Raw genomic sequence first — 17,510 nt, 5'->3', positions numbered from 1 at the left:
CAGCACCACATAAAAATAAAATATATTGTGTACACCTATAACTAAAATTTAAATATTAAAAAGAGTATTTGGGAATAATACTCATTCATGGCATGGTTCAATTTTTAAGAAAAAATATTTTATATATACATATAAATGTTATTTACCTACATGTATATACACAGTTATTGAGTTTTTGCTTATGTGTATATGAATATTTTTATTGTTTGATTTCATTCTTATATATAACGCTTACAGAGCAAAACAAAGTTATTAAAAAGTAATATAAGCTTTTCTGGCGTATTAAACATGAAAGTTAAAAAAATAACAAAGTTCACGGCATTAGCTGGTGATCAATAAATACCAGTTTATCTTCCCGAGTGACAGATATTCAAGCACAACTTAGAAAATGGCAGATCTGGAATGTAGTTGACGTTTTAAGGCAACAGGTTTGCAGCTTATAACCCTTAAAACTTTTTTCATAATTAACACAATTTTCCCCTCTTACTTCTTAGATAGTCAACTAGGATAATATAAGAATTGAGTGTATTAATATGTGGTATTTGTGTTACTAGCATCATACATTTTGAACGGCGTGCGGTGGTGTGTGTAAAAGCAAAAAAAAAAAAGGGAGGACAGATGCAAACCCCAGCTCGCCGCCCCATTGACAGCTCAGTGATCCTCCTTTCAGTGGCAAGCGGTGGTCCTTAGGCCTCAGAACAAACACTACCGGTGAGAAAAAGAAAAGGAAATTACTTTCTACGGAGCGGCCGGTGGAACCAAAGCAGAAGAGCGGAGCGCCCTTTTCATCTGCCTCTGGGTTTGGAGACGTGCAGGGCTCTAGAGCCTTGGTGCGTAAGGACGTCCGAGTATGGGTCTCCAGGGCACCGAGAAAGGGCGCGGCGTGACCACCTCTCTTCGCGGACCCCACCTGGCCGACACCCCCCCGAGCCGCGAGGTTGGGATAGCTGCGTGCAAACGCAGAACTGTACAGACCCGGCGAAAATCGAGGCTGGACTCCCCAGCCTCCCCCACGTGCGCACAGCCCCGGAGGCGGGGGAAGGCGCGGGGAGGGGTGGGGAGGAGAGGGCGGGGCGCCAGCTGCGCGCGCGGAGCGAGGGCGGGGCGCGCAGCGTGATCCGGACCCGGCCTGCGCTCCTCCCCCTTCCGCGCCCAGGCCCGCAGCGGGCCGAGCTCCTCCCCCTACTCGGTCGCTCTCTCCTCCCCTTTGCCCTGCCGTTCCTCCTTCCCTCCCTCCTCTTCCTCGGTGAGGCGCTCCTCCGGCAGGCAGGCAGCATGGCGGCCATGGAGACGCGGGTGTGCGAGACGGACGGCTGCAGCAGCGAGGCCAAGCTCCAGTGTCCCACCTGCATCAAGCTGGGCATCCAGGGCTCGTACTTCTGCTCGCAGGTAGACCCCGCTCCCCCAGAGCGCTGCCTGCTCTGCGGACCCCTTTCCTCCTTTGCCTTCGTCTCCCCTCGCGCCCTCGCGGTGGTTCGGGTCGCGCTCCTCCTCTTCCCGCGGCTGCGTTTCCTCTTACCCCACCCCGCCGCCCGCCGCCGCCCCCTCTGGGTTCTCAGGGTCCGGGGCCCTGGGGACTCCGGACGCAGGCGGGGGCGGGGACGCGGTCAGCCGCGGCCATGCGAGCTGAGGGCGGAAGCCGACTTGCCCCGGGTGGCCCGGCAGCCGCCGGGCGACGCGTTTAGGGGCCGGTTCCGGCCGCGCATCCTCCGCGGGGGCGGTGACGCCAGGTGTGGGCAGCTCGGCAGCCCCGCGCAGGTAGGGGGAAAAGGGACAGCCCGAAGTGGTTAAGCCGCATTCCCGCAGGGCTCCGGTCAGGGGCGTGGGGGCTTCGGGCCGGCTGTGTCTGGTGTCGTCCGGGTTAAGGGGCGGGAGCGACCCGCTGGGCTTGGGGGAGTGGGTTGCCTCAGGACAGCTGGAGCGGTGGAGAGGGGCAGAGCTAGACCCAGCCCCACTTCTTTGTGTAGTAACCTACCGCGTTTTGACACTCAAGCAACTTCGCGGTGAGGGTAGAAAGGGGTTTGTGTAATTCATTCTTTAATTAATAATTCAAAATTATTAATTTAGAAAACCTTAACGGGATGAGTCACTTCTCTCCATGACAATTTCCCACGGAGTGAGGAGGATAGCTCAGGTGAGGGTTTTGCTTTAAGGCCGTAGTGTATTTTACTAAGTTTTGTGCAGCGGAGCACACCCAGCTTTGCATGGGGGTACCGACTGAAGCGTGTGTTCCAGTGTTTGTGTTTACGGAGGAATGCTAGTGTTTCTGCTGTATTTCGAGACTCAGGGCGGCAATAGTTTTGGTTCTAAGTTAGAGTCTAGGTTTGTTGAAGAGAGGCACATGAATATGCAAATATTAAATTGGTAGTTTCCTGGGTGGAGAAGAGTGGGTCAGAGTTCAGAGGCCTGATGTTGGCGCTGTCCTTACCAATTTCTGTGCGATCTTGAATTAGTGAACTTAATTTTAATTAATCTTTCTGAGTTCCAGCGTTTGTCTATATAGAGTGGATGATAGTTGTTCGGAGACCTAGATTATCCCTTTGAACGTGAAGTGCTGGTACAAAGTAAGGCTTTTCGTTTTTAAAAGGATGATAAGTAGAATTTAACACTGCCATATATAAAGTGTAAATAAGAATGAAAACAATGTATTAATATAAGTGAGTATTTTCAAATATAAAATATATAAAAACCAAAGATATATGTAAAAATAAAAATACAAATAAAATCCTTAAGGTCATAGCACTTGTTAGATAAGCCATTCTGAGAGATCTTAGCTGTTATGTAGGTCTTGTTTTTAGATAGGATATGATCCTTGACCTTGTTGGTATCGTTTGGAAAAACTTGCACAAGGAGAAGTGTTGCTTGAGCTAAAAATAGCATTGGGGCTACTCAACATGCTAAACCTGCCACAGGTCCTCTTGATTCTTTAAGGTTCTCTAATTAGTTGAGGCTTGTGTGGGATCTGGACTTAAAACAAACAAAACAAAACAAAAACAATAGTTTGCTTTGGACAATTTGTGTACTATGTGTGTAGAATAATGTGGTTTACAACATGATTAAATTTGGTGACATGTTTGTGATGATAAATTAATTAATATGTACTGACACTTCTCTGTTAGAAATTTAAAAAGATACTAGGAAGCCATATTTATCAAGTGTAACTAATTGTCAGAAAGAACATTGAATCATTTGTGGAAAAATGCCAGACACATTGGTGAAAGCAGGAAGGACTTATTTGTATTGTAGGATTGGGGGAACTCCATATTGGATTCTGCATGTGTATTTCTGGTACCACTGTTCTATCTCATATCCAGAGTGGCTCTCAGCTTTATTCATTCTTATTACCACCTCCTATAGTCAGTTTTTAAAATTTGTCACAAAGTCAGTTGTTGTAGCCTCTTCATTAATTTCTCTGCTGTAATTCCTCACCTTGCAAACACACTCCAAAAGAAAACAAACAACAAAAACAACCAACCCAAACAAGACTTTTGTATAGAAGTTATTTTCCCCACAGTCTGATTATGTTTATCCTCATAATAGAGTTCCCATTGCTTTCAGGATTTTGTTCCCACCATTAAGGTACCTCCTGTGTCTAGCCTTATTTCCTTGTGCCAGTCAGGGGATATCTTTGTAGTCTTATCTTATCCAAAATATCATTTGTCATCTGATACTATAGTTAATTCAGTCCTAGCTTGAGATCTTGATCAGTCAAGTCACTGTAACTTTTCTTAAGTTTGTTTCCACATCTGTGATGAAACCAAGACTTTCCCTTGCCACTTCTCTGATCATTTTCACTAGAAGTGGCCTATCTTCTCTTTGTCCCTATCCTGCCTGGCCCGTCTTTGGCAGTAAATAGAAAACAACTATAAGATGCCTTTAACACCATAAGATATGTAAACCTTTTCCAGTTACTTTGTCAAATCATCTTTTTATTTCCTTTGTAACATTTTATAGTCTGTAATTATCTTATTAGAAAACAGATATGAATGTCTTTCAATCAAAAGGTGAACTTCATGAATAAGCTATCTTGTTTATTATCCTATGCTCATTTCCTAATGATACTCTGTGTGTAACAAGTGGTCAACATATGTTTGATTGAATCAATGAATAAAAGTGTTAAGCAGAATAGAATAGAGGGTAGACTGCTATTTGAGTTACAGCTCCACCCTTTACTAGCTAGATGACTTTGGGCAAATAAAATTTGTTTTTATATTTTCTTTTTAAAATGGAACCATCAGCAGTACTTAGGGTTTTGGTAAAGACTAAATGCTAAGCATGTAAAGCACTTAACACACAAACTTGATAAATATTAGCATTTTATTGTTATACTGGGTTTTATGTTTAAGAAGATAGAGATATATAAGGGCTTAATTTTAAGAAAAACTTATATGAGTAAAACATGTTTCACTTGAAATTGAACTTTCCAAAAGTTCCTTATGTTTGATTGTGTTTCTTGAAATGTTCATTCTTGTTAAATTAATAGTAGTTATATATTTTTAGTTATATATAAGGTTTTTTGGAGATAAAGTCTGTGCTTTGCTCATTTTTGTATTTTCTGAAGCATTTTGAGCATAGTAGGTTCACAGTTCATTAAGTAAAAAACAAAAACCAAAAAAACAATTGACTTGCTATGAATTCTGCAAAGAATTCTGCATTTACATTATCCATTATACAGACAATAAAATACTGGGTTAAGAATGTACTGTCATTTATTTACTTGTGATTGAATTTAATTTCTTTTAAATTTTTTAGCTGCTGCTTAATTTAGCAACTGTCCTGTGATGATGCTTGCTGTCTTGTCCTGAGTTAAAGGATCAGTTGGAAAGGACCTGAGTGATATGTAACCATTTATGCTTAATAGAAAAGGGATAGTAAAGGTGGGCACACACCTGTAGTACCAGGGGCTTGGGAGGCTTGGGTGGAGGAAGGGGTTGTTTGAGCCCAGGAATTAGAGACCTGAGTAGCATAGTGAGAGACGCACCCCCCCCCTCCAGCCCCCCAAAAAAAGGGAAGAAAGAAAGAAGATAGTAAATGTAATGTAATTTTGGAATCTTTACTCTCATGTCCTTAGTTGAGATATCTCCTGATTTGTAAGAGAGGTTTATTGGAGTGTCCTATTCTTGGAGTTGAGGGGAGGGGTAAGAGGGAGCATGCTAAGTGCCTAGCACAGTGTTCCATAAATGATTTTATTATGCCTACAGCCTCATACATTATTAAATCAGTTAATTTTATACCTAAAGAAGGTATCAAAGATGTTTGAAGGGAAGTATTATTTATTTATGAATATTTGGACAAATTCTTGTTTCAAGTTCTTTGAAAGAAGCGGTGGTAAAGTAATGTGATTAATTAACTCTCCAGGAAGCCAACATGCAGCAGCTTTGAAATGTAGCCCAGCCCTCTGAAACTGTTTCTTTTTCAGCAACAAAGTTCCTGACAATGCAGAGTATTTCTGGAACTTGTCTTTATCATCAATAGAAATATTACATATTGTGCTTTTTAAATTTCTAGGCATTTTCTTTAAATTCCTCACGTTCCTAGATAATGCTGCAAGTTAGGCAAATTTGGGTACAACTGTCAAGAGTTTAAGTAAAAGCACAGGACAAGGTATAGAAGGATTGTTTTATTTTTTAAGCAAATAATTTTACTAATTGTTTATTGCATAAAAATAGAAAATGTAGGTTAACAATTATGCAGAGATAATTTCTGGGAACTTTTTAGTTTTTATCCTTATGAACATGTTTGTATATTGTTACACACATTTGTATGCTTATGTTTATATATGTTTTTACAGAAATGATGCCATGATGTACATAATTGTAGGGGATTTTTTTCATCCTTATATCTTAACCAATATATTGGGAGTATCATGTTGTGGTTAAATTTATGTTATCTTCTGTAAAGGATGAGGTAAATTGTTATTCATAAACTGTCATTTATTCACTGATTATTGACTTTTTTCCACTTTTTTAAAATGCTATTTACTCTTCAATAAGTTCTTGTAAAATTTAAGTAATATTTATTTATTGAGTGTAGAATAATAGAACTGATGCATGAACCCAGATGGAACAACTCCAAACTGAGTCTATGTCCTTATCAAGCACACAGTTCTCACAGAATAGTTGGTTCAAGAGCTTTCTTGTAGTCAGTGGGGTTTTGGCATGACTTATTCTTATCATAGAACTTGTAAATAGTGAACATTATTTTTGTTGGTAGGAATCAGACAAGTCTTAACTTTTTAAAAAATGTTTTGTTAGTTGTTGGTAGACCTTTATTTATTTGTATGTGGTGCTGAGACTCCAACCCAGTGCCTCACACATGCTAGGCAAGTGCTTTACCACTGAGCCACAACCCCAGCCCCATAAGTGTTAACTTTTGAGTTACCTTTTTGGAAATTGGAAGGCTATTAGAAATGGAAACAACCTTCTATTGTTCACTTAGATTGTGGATTGAAAAGGTTTTAGTCACAGGTTTTTTTTAGGTGAGTGTTTTTCGGATTTGGCATGTTTGCAGAATTTTAAGCTTGGTAGAATGACAAATGTAAGTGCATGGCTGAGCTTGAAGTGCTACCCAACTTTAGACATTAAGAAGGAGAAGCACTGGCATGGTGACTGCTTCTGTATTGATGAGGGATTTTCTTTAGTGTTGATAATAAACTTGTAATATAGGTGGGAGTACTTTATAGAACAACCACTGGGCTTCTCTTCAGAATGATCCTTTAATAGGATTTAAGTATGATTGTGACTTTTTCTGCTTGATCCTGAACCACTTCTGTCCTCAAGTTTTAATTTGAAGCATTCTTTTCATGCTTGGGTATGTAGTGCTCACAGTCCAACAGTTATGTCATTTTATTTTGATTGCTTATTTTGATTGATTAGTACCAGTCTTACCTCTGGTTTTGAATAAACAACAATTCAGAATACTCTATGAGTCAGGCATGCTTTCCTATGTTTGGTAGCTGTAGTTAAATCTGTGCAAGAGACTCTGTGAAATATCCACTGCATTATATATTGTAAGTTTTCTCCTAGTTTTGTCTCCAGGAATCTGTTTCATTGCAAGGCTTAGTAGAGACTTTCATCCTGCTATGCCAGAGCTGGTACAAATATCTTGGAAAGCATTCTCCAAAAACTAATCAGCTGGGGTCTGCTGTCAGCTAGTGTGCATTTATCTGGATCATATGCTCAATCCTCTCTAGAGAGGTTCAGTATAAATAGTAAATAAATTTATGACTGTAAGCTGGGTGTGGTGGCATGCCTGTAATTCTAGTGGCTTGAGAGGCTGAAGCAGGGAGGATGACAGGTTCAGAACTAGCCTCAGAACTTATAGAGGCCCTGTCTCAAAATTAAAAATAAAAAGGGCTAGGGATGTGTCTTGGTGGTTAAGTGCCCCTGGGTTCAATCCTGATTCCCCCTCCCCGCCCCCCCCCCCCACCAAAAAAAAAAAAAAAAGAATATAGCAATTTCCCTTGCCATCATAAAATGGTAGGTAACAAAGACGACTTCTCCAAATTGTAGTGCTGTATTATATTATTCTGACGTAAATGCCAAAGGCAGCCCTTTGTATCAGATTATGAAGGTAACCAAGTCTTTTCCATCAAAGTTTCGAACTTAAATCAGTCAGTAAGATAGGTAAATATGTGGGTCATACATTTTAGAAATGACATGACTTTTTTCCTCTGATTTTGTTAACTGGTTTGGCCATTTGAATACTGAAAACTTTGTACTGTTTGTGACTAAACAAATGTAGAAAAAACACATACTAAGTTATTACACAAGTCATTTAGTATTGCTTTTGAATTGAGGTCTTAAGTACTTAAAGTCAGGATCTATGTATATTCTAAAATTTTTGGTGTTGAGAAGAATTTAAAAAATTAGTAATTCATTCTAGCCTGTAAAGAAACATGCTGTAGTAAATGCCTATATTCCTACAATAACTTATTTAAAAAAAAAAAAAAGTCATCAGGAAAACAAGTAAAAATAGAAGGCTCCTGTATGTTCCTTACCTATTGTCCCTTTCTTCTTATGTGTCGGGTACTCCATATCCTGAATTTTGTGTTTATCTTTCATTTGCTTTTCCATGTTTGAGTCCTTAAATAATGTGTTATTACAGTTTTTATGTTTTCAAAATTTTATAAATGAAATCACTGCATTGCCATTTGGTATTCCAATGAATTAATGCGTTATACTTTAGTTGTTCTTCTGTTAATATAGATTTTTGCTGTTCCAAGTTTTGCTGTTATTAACAGTGCTGCCCTAAATATGATTGCAGCTAATTCTTGATAGCCTGTGTGTAAGTTTCTCTTAGGTATACATGTAGGAAAAAAAATTCTTGGGCCACAGGATATATTTTCAGTTTTACTTTGATGATGACAAATTGTTTTCCAAGTGGTTATATATATATTCCCATCATCTGTAAGTTTATATTATATATTCTGTAATGTATAATATTTATATTAATATATTATTATAGTTTCCTATCCTGGGTTTTTTGATTAATACAGAATTTGTGTTACTTAGGAATATCAGCATTTATTGGGCTATTTTCATATTCATTATCTTGGAAACACTTAAGTTTTTGTATCATTAAGGAGCTATACTTGTATGGATAGGAAGTACTTAAATAAATGCCAACAAAGTGCTAGTCAAAGTTATAATTATGGAGTTTTTTCCTGAATTTTAAAAAATGTACTATTGAGTTTCTTGAGTGGCTTGTGAAAAATTTCACACAAATAGGAAAGTTTGAAGAATAATACAAGTTGAGCATCCTTAATTCAAATCTGAAATCTGAAGCTTAGTGTCAGCATGATGCTCAAAAATTTCAGAGTTTAGAGCCTTTCACATTTTGGATTTCTGGATTAGGGATGTTCATCTGGTAAAGTCTGAGCAAATGTTACCACACTGTTCCCAGACTGTTTGAATAAGGGGGTACTACTCAACTTGTGTAACTAATTGCATTATACAATTAGTATGCATTGCCTAAAAGTACCACTTTGCTTTGTTTGTTTAATTTATGTATACTTGTATGTGTGTATTTGTTGAGATACATTGGAGAATTCCACCGATTGCATGGCATTGCATTCATTAAATATTTAGCATGCATCTTCTCAAGCCAAGGGCATTCTTTCCATACTATATTAATATTATTACACCTAAGAAAATTAACAATATTAATTCCCTAATATTGTCTAACAGCCAGTCCTTTTCAAATATCCAAGCATCTTTTATAAAAGCATTATTATTTTAAAAAATCAGAATCTTATCAGTTCTCATAGAACTTGGTTGTCATGTTGCTTATTAGTCTTTTAAAATTGAGAACAATCTTATCTGTATTTCATGATGCTAACTTTCTGAAGACAGTAGTCATTTGTTTGTAGAATGGTGCACCACATTAGCGTTCCCCCCCCCCCCACCTTCCCCCACTACTGGGGATTGAACCCAGCTAGATAAGCACTGAGTTACATTGCCAGTCTGTTTTATTTTGAGACGGGGGGGGGGGGCGGGCTATTGTTTTAAAAATTATTTTTCTTTAGTTGTAGATGAACACAAGGAGTTTATTTGTTTATTTTTATGTGGTTCTGAGGACTGAACCCAGTGCCTCACACATGCTAGGTGAGCATTCTACCATTGAGCCACAGCCACAGCCCGAGACAGGGGCCTTTTTAAATTTTTTTTAAAAATTCTTTTTAGTTATACATGACAGTAGAATGTATTTTGACATATCATAATACATGGAGTATAACTTCCCATTCTTATGGTTGTACATGATATGGAGTTATACTGGTCATGTATTCATATATAAACAAAAGTTGTGTCTGGTTCATTCTATTGTTTCCCATTCCCTTCCTTCCCCCATTCTCCCCTTCCGTCTCCCATTACCCTCTTCCTTCCCCCATTACTCCCTTCCTTCCCCCATTCCCCCCATCCCCCTCCAGTTCCATGAACCTCCACTCCTCCCTCCTCCCTGCCTATTATGAGTCAGCATCCACATATCAGAGAAACCATTTCGCCTTTGGTGTTTTGGGTTTGACTTATTTTACTTAGCATGATAGTCTCAAGTTCCATCTACTTACCAGCAAATGCCATAATTTCATTCTTCTTTATGGCTGAGCAATATTCCATTGTGTATATGTATCACATTTTCCTTACCCATTTTTGTTGAAGGGCACCTAGATTGGTCCCATAGCTTAGCTGTTGTGAATTGAGTTACTATGAACATTGATGTGGCTGCATCACTATAATATGCTGGTTTTAAGTCCTTTGGGTATATGCTGAGGAGTGGGATAACTGGGTCAAATGGTGGTTCCATTCTAGGTTTTCTGAGAAATCTCTATACTGCTTTCCAGAGTGGTTGCACCAATTTGCAGTCCCACCAGCATTACATGACTGTGCCTTTCCCCCCACATCTTCACTAGCATTTATTGTTACTTGTATTCTTGATCATTGCCATTTTGACTGGAATGAGGTGAAATCTCAGTGTAGTTTTAATTTGCATTTCTCTAATTGCTGGTGATGTTGAACATTTTTCATATATTTGTTGATTGATTGTATTTCTTCTGTGAAGTGTTTTTTTATTTCTTTTGTCCATTTATTAATTGGGTTATTTGTTTTTTCGGTGTTAACTTTTTTATATATCCTGGGGAGTAATGCTTTATCTGAGGTTCAGGTGGCAAAGATTTTTCTCCCATCCTGTAGGCTCTCTTTTCACATTTTTGATTGTTTCCTTTGCTGTGAAGGAGCTTTTTAGTTTGATAAAATCCTGTTTATTGATACTTGATTTTATTTCTTTATTCTGGGAGTGTTGTTAAGGAATTTGGTTCCTAAGCCAACATGATGGAGATTTGGGCCTATATTTTTCTTCTAGTAGGCACAGAGAGTCTTCTTTACCAAAGTTACAAGCTTACAAATAGTCTTTACCAAAGATAGCTTTGAATTTGTAATCCTCCTGCCTTAACCTTTAGAGTAGGTGTGGGATTACAGGTGTGTACTGCTGTGTCCAAATGAATGTTACGCATTTTGGGTTATCTGATTATTTTTTCATAATGTTTTGTTCTTTTAGCCTTCCTCGCCTTTTGTGGTACTGAGGATTGAACCGAGGTGGCCTACTACTGAGCTGGATCCCCAGCCCTTTTTATATTTTATTTTCAGATGATCTCACTAAGTTGCCACGGCTGGCCTCAAATTTGCCATCTTCCTGCCTCCTGTATCCGTAGTCCCTGGGTACATGATTGTGCAACGCCATATATGGCTGTCTCTCTTGCATTTTCTGTAAACTAGGAATTAAGTCCAAATGTCCAGTTAGATTCTAGTGAAACACTGATGAGATCCATAGGTGATATTGTGTATTTCATATTGTGTCGTGTCAGCAGTCATAGAATGCCTGGTTTATTCCAGTCCTGATGGTTCTAAATTTGATCACTTGGCTAAAAGGTTGCTGGCAAATCATTGTAAGTTTACATTTTTTACTTTGTACATAATCTATGGAAGGATACTCTGGCACTATGGAAATATGTGTTTCTTCAGTAATCTTTCTTTTTTTTTTAACCTTTATTTTATTTATGTATATGTGGTGCTGAGAATCAAACCCAGTGCCTCACACATGTGAGACAAGAGCTACAACCCCAGCCCTAGTAATCTTTCTTAAAGTGGTGTTAGCATCTTTGATGTTCCTTGCCTGATAATTATTTCATGTGGGCTGCAAGAGGTGATTTCCCTCCAGTTCTGTCATTTAATAACTGAATTTTTTTCCCCATGCAGTAAGGTAGAACTTTCTAATCAATTGATAAAATAAGTGTGCTCCACCTAAAATGGTAGTGTTAATGTTACCACTAGAAACACAGGTAATGGTAGTTTCCTAGTTACTTCAGTGATTACAAATTTTTAAAAAAATCTTTCAGGTTAGTGACTTTTTCTTTTTGATATTCAAATTGTCTCATTTGTTCAGTGATAGTACCTTAAATTGGCTTCTTCTTAGCCTTCTCCATTAGTTTCTGATTGCTTCTTTTTTTGGCACAAGACAAATCTGATTTACCTTATACTTTTCCTACCCCAGATCTGTAATAAATCTATTTCTAAAAAGTCCCTGGTTTCTGGTAGTAATGTTTATTAGAAGTATATATATTTTGTTGTTGTTTTGTGAAAGTGATGGATAAAACTGTTGGTTTCTTAGCATAAATCAAGCAGTAGCTACATACTGTGCCAGTGTTGTATTCTCTATTGCTATGTAGTAATGAAGCCAGTTTCACTTAAGTATGTCCTTTGTGTAGCAATAAAAATTATTAATTTTATTTCAAAAATGAATATATTGCTATTGGAATATCCTTGCCTCTAGGAGAAGGGAAGTGACATTCTAAGGAACTTTTCAGATGTGGAGAACACAAGACAGGCCAAAAGGATAGTTGTTCAAGTATCACAGTAAATAGTCAAAAAATGGGATAGGTAATGATAGACTCTTAAAGACCTCCAGAAGGAGATGAGTTAAGAACTGGATTTTGAGAGTAAAGTAGGTATGTTAATAAAATAAATAGGTAGATAAATAAAAAGGCATGTATTGAGGTGGAGGAGAGAACATTCTCTCCAGGGGATGGATGTGTTTATGGAAGTAGGAAGGAGCAAGTTGAGTCTTGTGTGTGGCAAGTAGAAAATCGTGACTTGAGTGAAGAGCACAAGTAATAGAAATGTAGAAACATAAGGAATTGAAAGGATTGTTAGTGGGAATAGAGGCCTTGTTGTTCCATTGAAAACTTAATTTTTTTCCAAAATGTAAATATTTTATTGTTTTTCATTATAAGATACAGTACATTATCTTTGCAAAATTTAACATAGTAGTATATAAAGTTGAAAACTATCATAATCTCAACATCTTAAAAGCATCTTAGTTTGGTTTATTATTTGTCCAGACTTTCGAATATGTGTTGTATGGAGCTTAAAAACATTGGTACTGTGTCAAGAGGGTCTGCATAGCTTTGTCATTAATTAGCTGTGTGTTTTCTGGACATGATAATTAATCTGTACTGCAGGTTTCTTATCTTTAGAATGGAATATCTGTAATAATAGTACTACCTCTTAGATTTATTGTGAGGATTAACAGTTAATAAATGGTAAATCCTTAAGTTAGTATTTGGTATATGGTAAACACATGTTAGCTTTTGTTTTCATTCTTTCCAAATAAAAATAGAATCACTGCTGTAAATTATATACAGTCATTTTTTGATATCTTCTTCAAAAAGTGTAACTATTATCATCTTAACCATTTTTAAGGATTCAGTACAATAGTGTTTAGGGCATTTCCATTAAAAAACATTTATTTTTATTTTTTTCTAATTAGTTATACATGATAGCAGAATGCATTTCATTGTACACAAGTGGAGCACAGCTTTTCATTTCTCTGGTTTTTCATGGTGCAGAGTCCCACCATTTGTGCAATCATACATGTCCCTAGGGTAATGATATCCATCTCATTCCACCTTCTTATCTACCCCCATGTCCCCTCCCCTTCACCCCCTTTGCCCAACCCAAAGTTCCTTCATTCTTCCCATGCCCTCCCTCCATTGTTGTGAAACAGACTTCCAGAACTTTTTCATCTTGCATAACTGAAATTCTGTATCATTAAATACCTCCTCTTTGCCCCTCTCCCCCCATCCCCTGGTAACCACCATTCTATTTTTTATGTCCGTGAATTTGACTACTGCACCTACCTTAAAATGGAATGATACCATATTTCCTTTTGTTATTTGCTTGACAAGGTTAATTCATTTTTGTGGCATCTGACAGGATAACTTTCCTTTTTAAGGCTACATACTATTTCATTGTTTATATGTATCATGCTTTATTTGTTTATCTCATTCTTTCTTTAATGGGAATTTGGATTGTTTCAACCTCTTGATTATTATGAATGGTGCTTATAAACATGGATATGCAAAAATCTCTGAGCATCTGCTTTCAGTTCTTGTAGATACATACTCAGAAGTGGGATGCTGGATCATATGATAGCTCGATTTTTATTATTTGAGGAACTGCTGCACTGTTTTCTATAGTGACTGAATTATTTTACAGTTCCCATAGCGTACCCGGGTTCTGGTTGCACCACATCCCGGTGAACACTTGCTATTTTCTTTTCTTTTTGTAGTAATCACCCTAATGGCTATGAAGTGATATCTCATTGTAGTTTTGATTTGTATTTCCCTGATGATTCATTATATTAGCACCTTTTCATACAGTTGTTGGCTATTTGTATATCATCTTTGGGAAAATGTCTCAAGTCCTTTACCTAGTTTTTAATAGGATTATTTGTTTTTTTATGTTAATTTGTAAGAGTTTTTTAAAAACAATGTAAATATGAACCCTGTGTCATCTTATGAGATTTGTAAATCCTTGCCTTCCTTTTGTAGGTTGTCTTTTCTTTATATTGCCTATGTCCTTTGATGAACAAGTTAGCATTTGATGAATTCCCACTGGTTCAGTTTTGCTTTTGTTGCCTGTGCTTTTGGTGTTAATTCCAAGAAATCATTGTGAAATCAGTGTCATATCTTTATGTTTATTTGAGGGTTTTATAGTTTTGATTCTGACATTTAGATCTTTAATCCGTTCTAAGTTAATTTTGCATGTGGATATCTAGTTTTCCAGTACCATTTGTTGAAGAGACTGTCTTTTAGTTATCTGGGCATCCTTATCAAGGATCAATCAGCTATTTGCAGAGGTTTGTTTGTGACCACTATTCTGTTCCATGGTCCATGTATGTGTTCTTATGTCAGGACCATATTGTTTTGATGACTGTGGCTGCATAATGTTTGTTTTTTTTTTTTTTAAGAGAGAGAGAGAATTTTAATATTTATTTTTTAGTTTTCGGCGGACACAACATCTTTGTTTGTATGTGGTGCTGAGGATCGAACCCAGGCCGCACGCATGCCAGGCAAGCGCGCTACCGCTTGAACCACATCCCCAGCCCCTGCATAATGGAAATTTGAAATCAGGATATGTGAGTCTTCCAACTTTGCTCTTTTTTTGAAAAATGTTGTTTGAGAATATTTTCAGTTTCTACAAAACATGCCCTTTTTGGGGGGCGGGGTACCAGGGATTAAACTCGGGTGCTTAACCACTGAGCCACATCCCCAGCCCTTTTAAATATTTTATTTAGAGACAGAGACTTGATGAGTTGCTTAGGGCCTTGCTGAGTTGCTTAGGGCCTTGCTAAGTTGCAGAGGTTGGCTCTGAACTTGAGATCCTCCTGCCTCAGCCTTCTGAGCCACTGGGATTTCAGGCGTGTGCCTCTGTGCCTGGCATTATTTTATTCTTCTTACTGCTATTGTGAATTGAATTGTCTTCTTAAAACTTACTTTTCTATTTGTTACTTATTAGTGTGTAAAATGTATGATTTTTGCTCGTTGATTTTGTATCTGCAACTTTGCTGCATTGGTTTTATTAGCTCTAACAGGTGTCTATTTTTTTGTGTGTGTGTATGTGGAATCTTTATAGCTTTTAAAATACAAGATCAAGTTACTTCCTTTTTGGATGCTTTTTATTTCATTTTCATGCCTGACTGTCCTGGCTAGGACTTTGAAAACAATGTTGAATAGAAGTGGTGAGAGCTGGTATGCTTGTTTTATTTAGTCACAGAGGAAAAGCTTTTAGTTTTTTATCATTGAATTTGATGTTAGCTGTGGCTGTTAGAATATGACCTTTATTATGCTGAAGTAGTTTACTTTTTTTTTTTTAAATACTTTCTTTGTTATAGATAAACGTAATACCTTTATTTGTTTTACGTGGTTCTGAGGATCAAATCCAGTGCCTCACATGTGCGAGGCAAGTGCTCCACCACTGAGCCACATCCCCAGCCCAGTTTACTTTTATTCCTATATCAATAATCTTTCTTTTTTTCCCTCAATTGAGATGATTAAGTGATTTTGTTCTTCATTCAGTTAATGACTATGTATTTATATATTTAATACACATAATACGATGTTACATTGAATATATAATCTATAATGTGTGTATATGTGTATATATATGTGTGTATATTACATGTTTGTACATTGAACTATTTACCCCTGAATTCAAGAGTGAATTTCACTTAGTCATGGAATATAATCCTTTTTAATCTGTTTTGTTAGTATTTGTTGGGGGTAGTTTGCTTTCGTGTTCATAAGGAATGTTGGGGTGTGTGTGTGTGTGTGTGTGTGTGTGTTTATTAGTGTCTTCAGTTGGCTTTGGTCACAGGGTAATGTTGACTTCACAGAATGATCTTGGAAGTTTCCCCTCATCTTTGTTGTTGAGTCTTCTCTCTTTTTACTGGTAACGTGTGTGTGTGTGTGTGTGTGTGTGTAATGTACAAAAAAAGATTAATATAGTTAAAAAAATTTTGATACATAATGTACATTTTTGTGGTGTACAGTATAATATTTTGTTTGTGATATATTGTGTAATGATCAGTTAGCATATTCATTACCTCAAACATTTATCATTTCTTTGTTGGTAACATTTAAAATCCTATCTTCTAGATGTTTTGAAACAGGATAAATTATTAACTGTAATCTCCCTACCCTGCTATAGAACTTAAGAACATATTCCTTGTACCAAATTATAATTTTGTAGCTGTTAATGAACCTCTGTCTGTCCTCTCCTCCCCCCGCTTCCCAACTTACAGTAAACATTAGTTCATTCTTAATATCTGTGAGATCAATTTTTAACTTTCACATGAGTAAAAGAACACAGTATTTGCCTTTCTGTGCCTTGCTTAATATCATGTCCTCTAGGCTTATTTGTGTTGTCACAAATGACAGGATTTTATTATATTTATGGCTTAATAATGTTCCACTGTGTGTTTATACTACATTTTCTTTCTTCCTTCATCTGTTGACACTTAGGTTGATTCTATAAATTTGCTATTACAGGGAGTGCTGCTGTAAGCATGAGAGTGCAGCTATCTCTTCCTTTCTTTTGGTAATATATCCAGTAGTAGTATTGCTTGATCATACGTTAATTTTATTTTTATTTTTTGCAGAATCTCCATATTGACTGTACTGATTCACATTTTCACCTACAGCCTTTCTGTGCATCTTCTCCAGTATTAGTTACTTTTTTTGTCTTTCTAGTCTCAGTGGGGTGAGATGATGTAGGGGTTTGTTGTTGTGGTCTTGATTTGCATTTCCCTGATGAGTAGTGATGTTGAGCATTTTTTCATATATTTGTGGATATTTTCATATCTTTTGAGAAGTTTTATTCAGGTCATTTTCTGTTTTAAAATTGGATTACTTGTTTTTTGCTATTGATTTGAGTTTTTTATGTATTCTGGATATTAATCTCTTGTTGGATGAAGTTTACATTGTTTCTCCCATTCTGCGTGCCATCTTTTCACTTTCTTGTTTGCTTTGCTGTTCAAAATTTTTTAAATTTGATATAGTCCTGTTTTTCTATTTCTGCTTTTTGTTTCCTGTGTTTTTGAGAAAGTCTTATTCAAGAAAGTCTGTCATACCAATACTCTGAAGTATTTCTACTGTTTCCTTTTGATAGTTTCATGTC

General features: G+C 37.2%; 1 protein-coding gene across 3 annotated transcripts in view; it reads left to right on the top strand.

Moving 5' to 3' along the window:
- Positions 1-1,215: 1,215 nt before the first annotated feature.
- The window catches only part of Metap1 (methionyl aminopeptidase 1), a 54,377-nt gene continuing 38,082 nt past the window's right edge, over positions 1,216-17,510 (top strand). For 2 of the 3 annotated variants that reach the window (XM_058583838.1, XM_058583837.1), the window contains exon 1: positions 1,216-1,389. In XM_058583838.1, the coding sequence (XP_058439821.1) occupies positions 1,276-1,389 (114 nt within the window). In that variant the 5' untranslated portion in view covers positions 1,216-1,275. The remainder of the gene's footprint in view (positions 1,390-17,510) is intronic. The other variant, XM_046458942.2, reaches the window with a different exon arrangement.

Source organism: Marmota monax, unplaced genomic scaffold (genome assembly GCF_021218885.2).
Source record: "Marmota monax isolate L192 unplaced genomic scaffold, Marmota_monax_Labrador192_F-V1.1 WCK01_AAM20220418_F8-fsc00002, whole genome shotgun sequence".
In the NCBI taxonomy this organism is placed as follows: domain Eukaryota; kingdom Metazoa; phylum Chordata; class Mammalia; order Rodentia; family Sciuridae; genus Marmota; species Marmota monax.
Note: the sequence above shows the minus strand (reverse complement) of the source record. Positions and strands in the feature narration are given on the sequence as shown.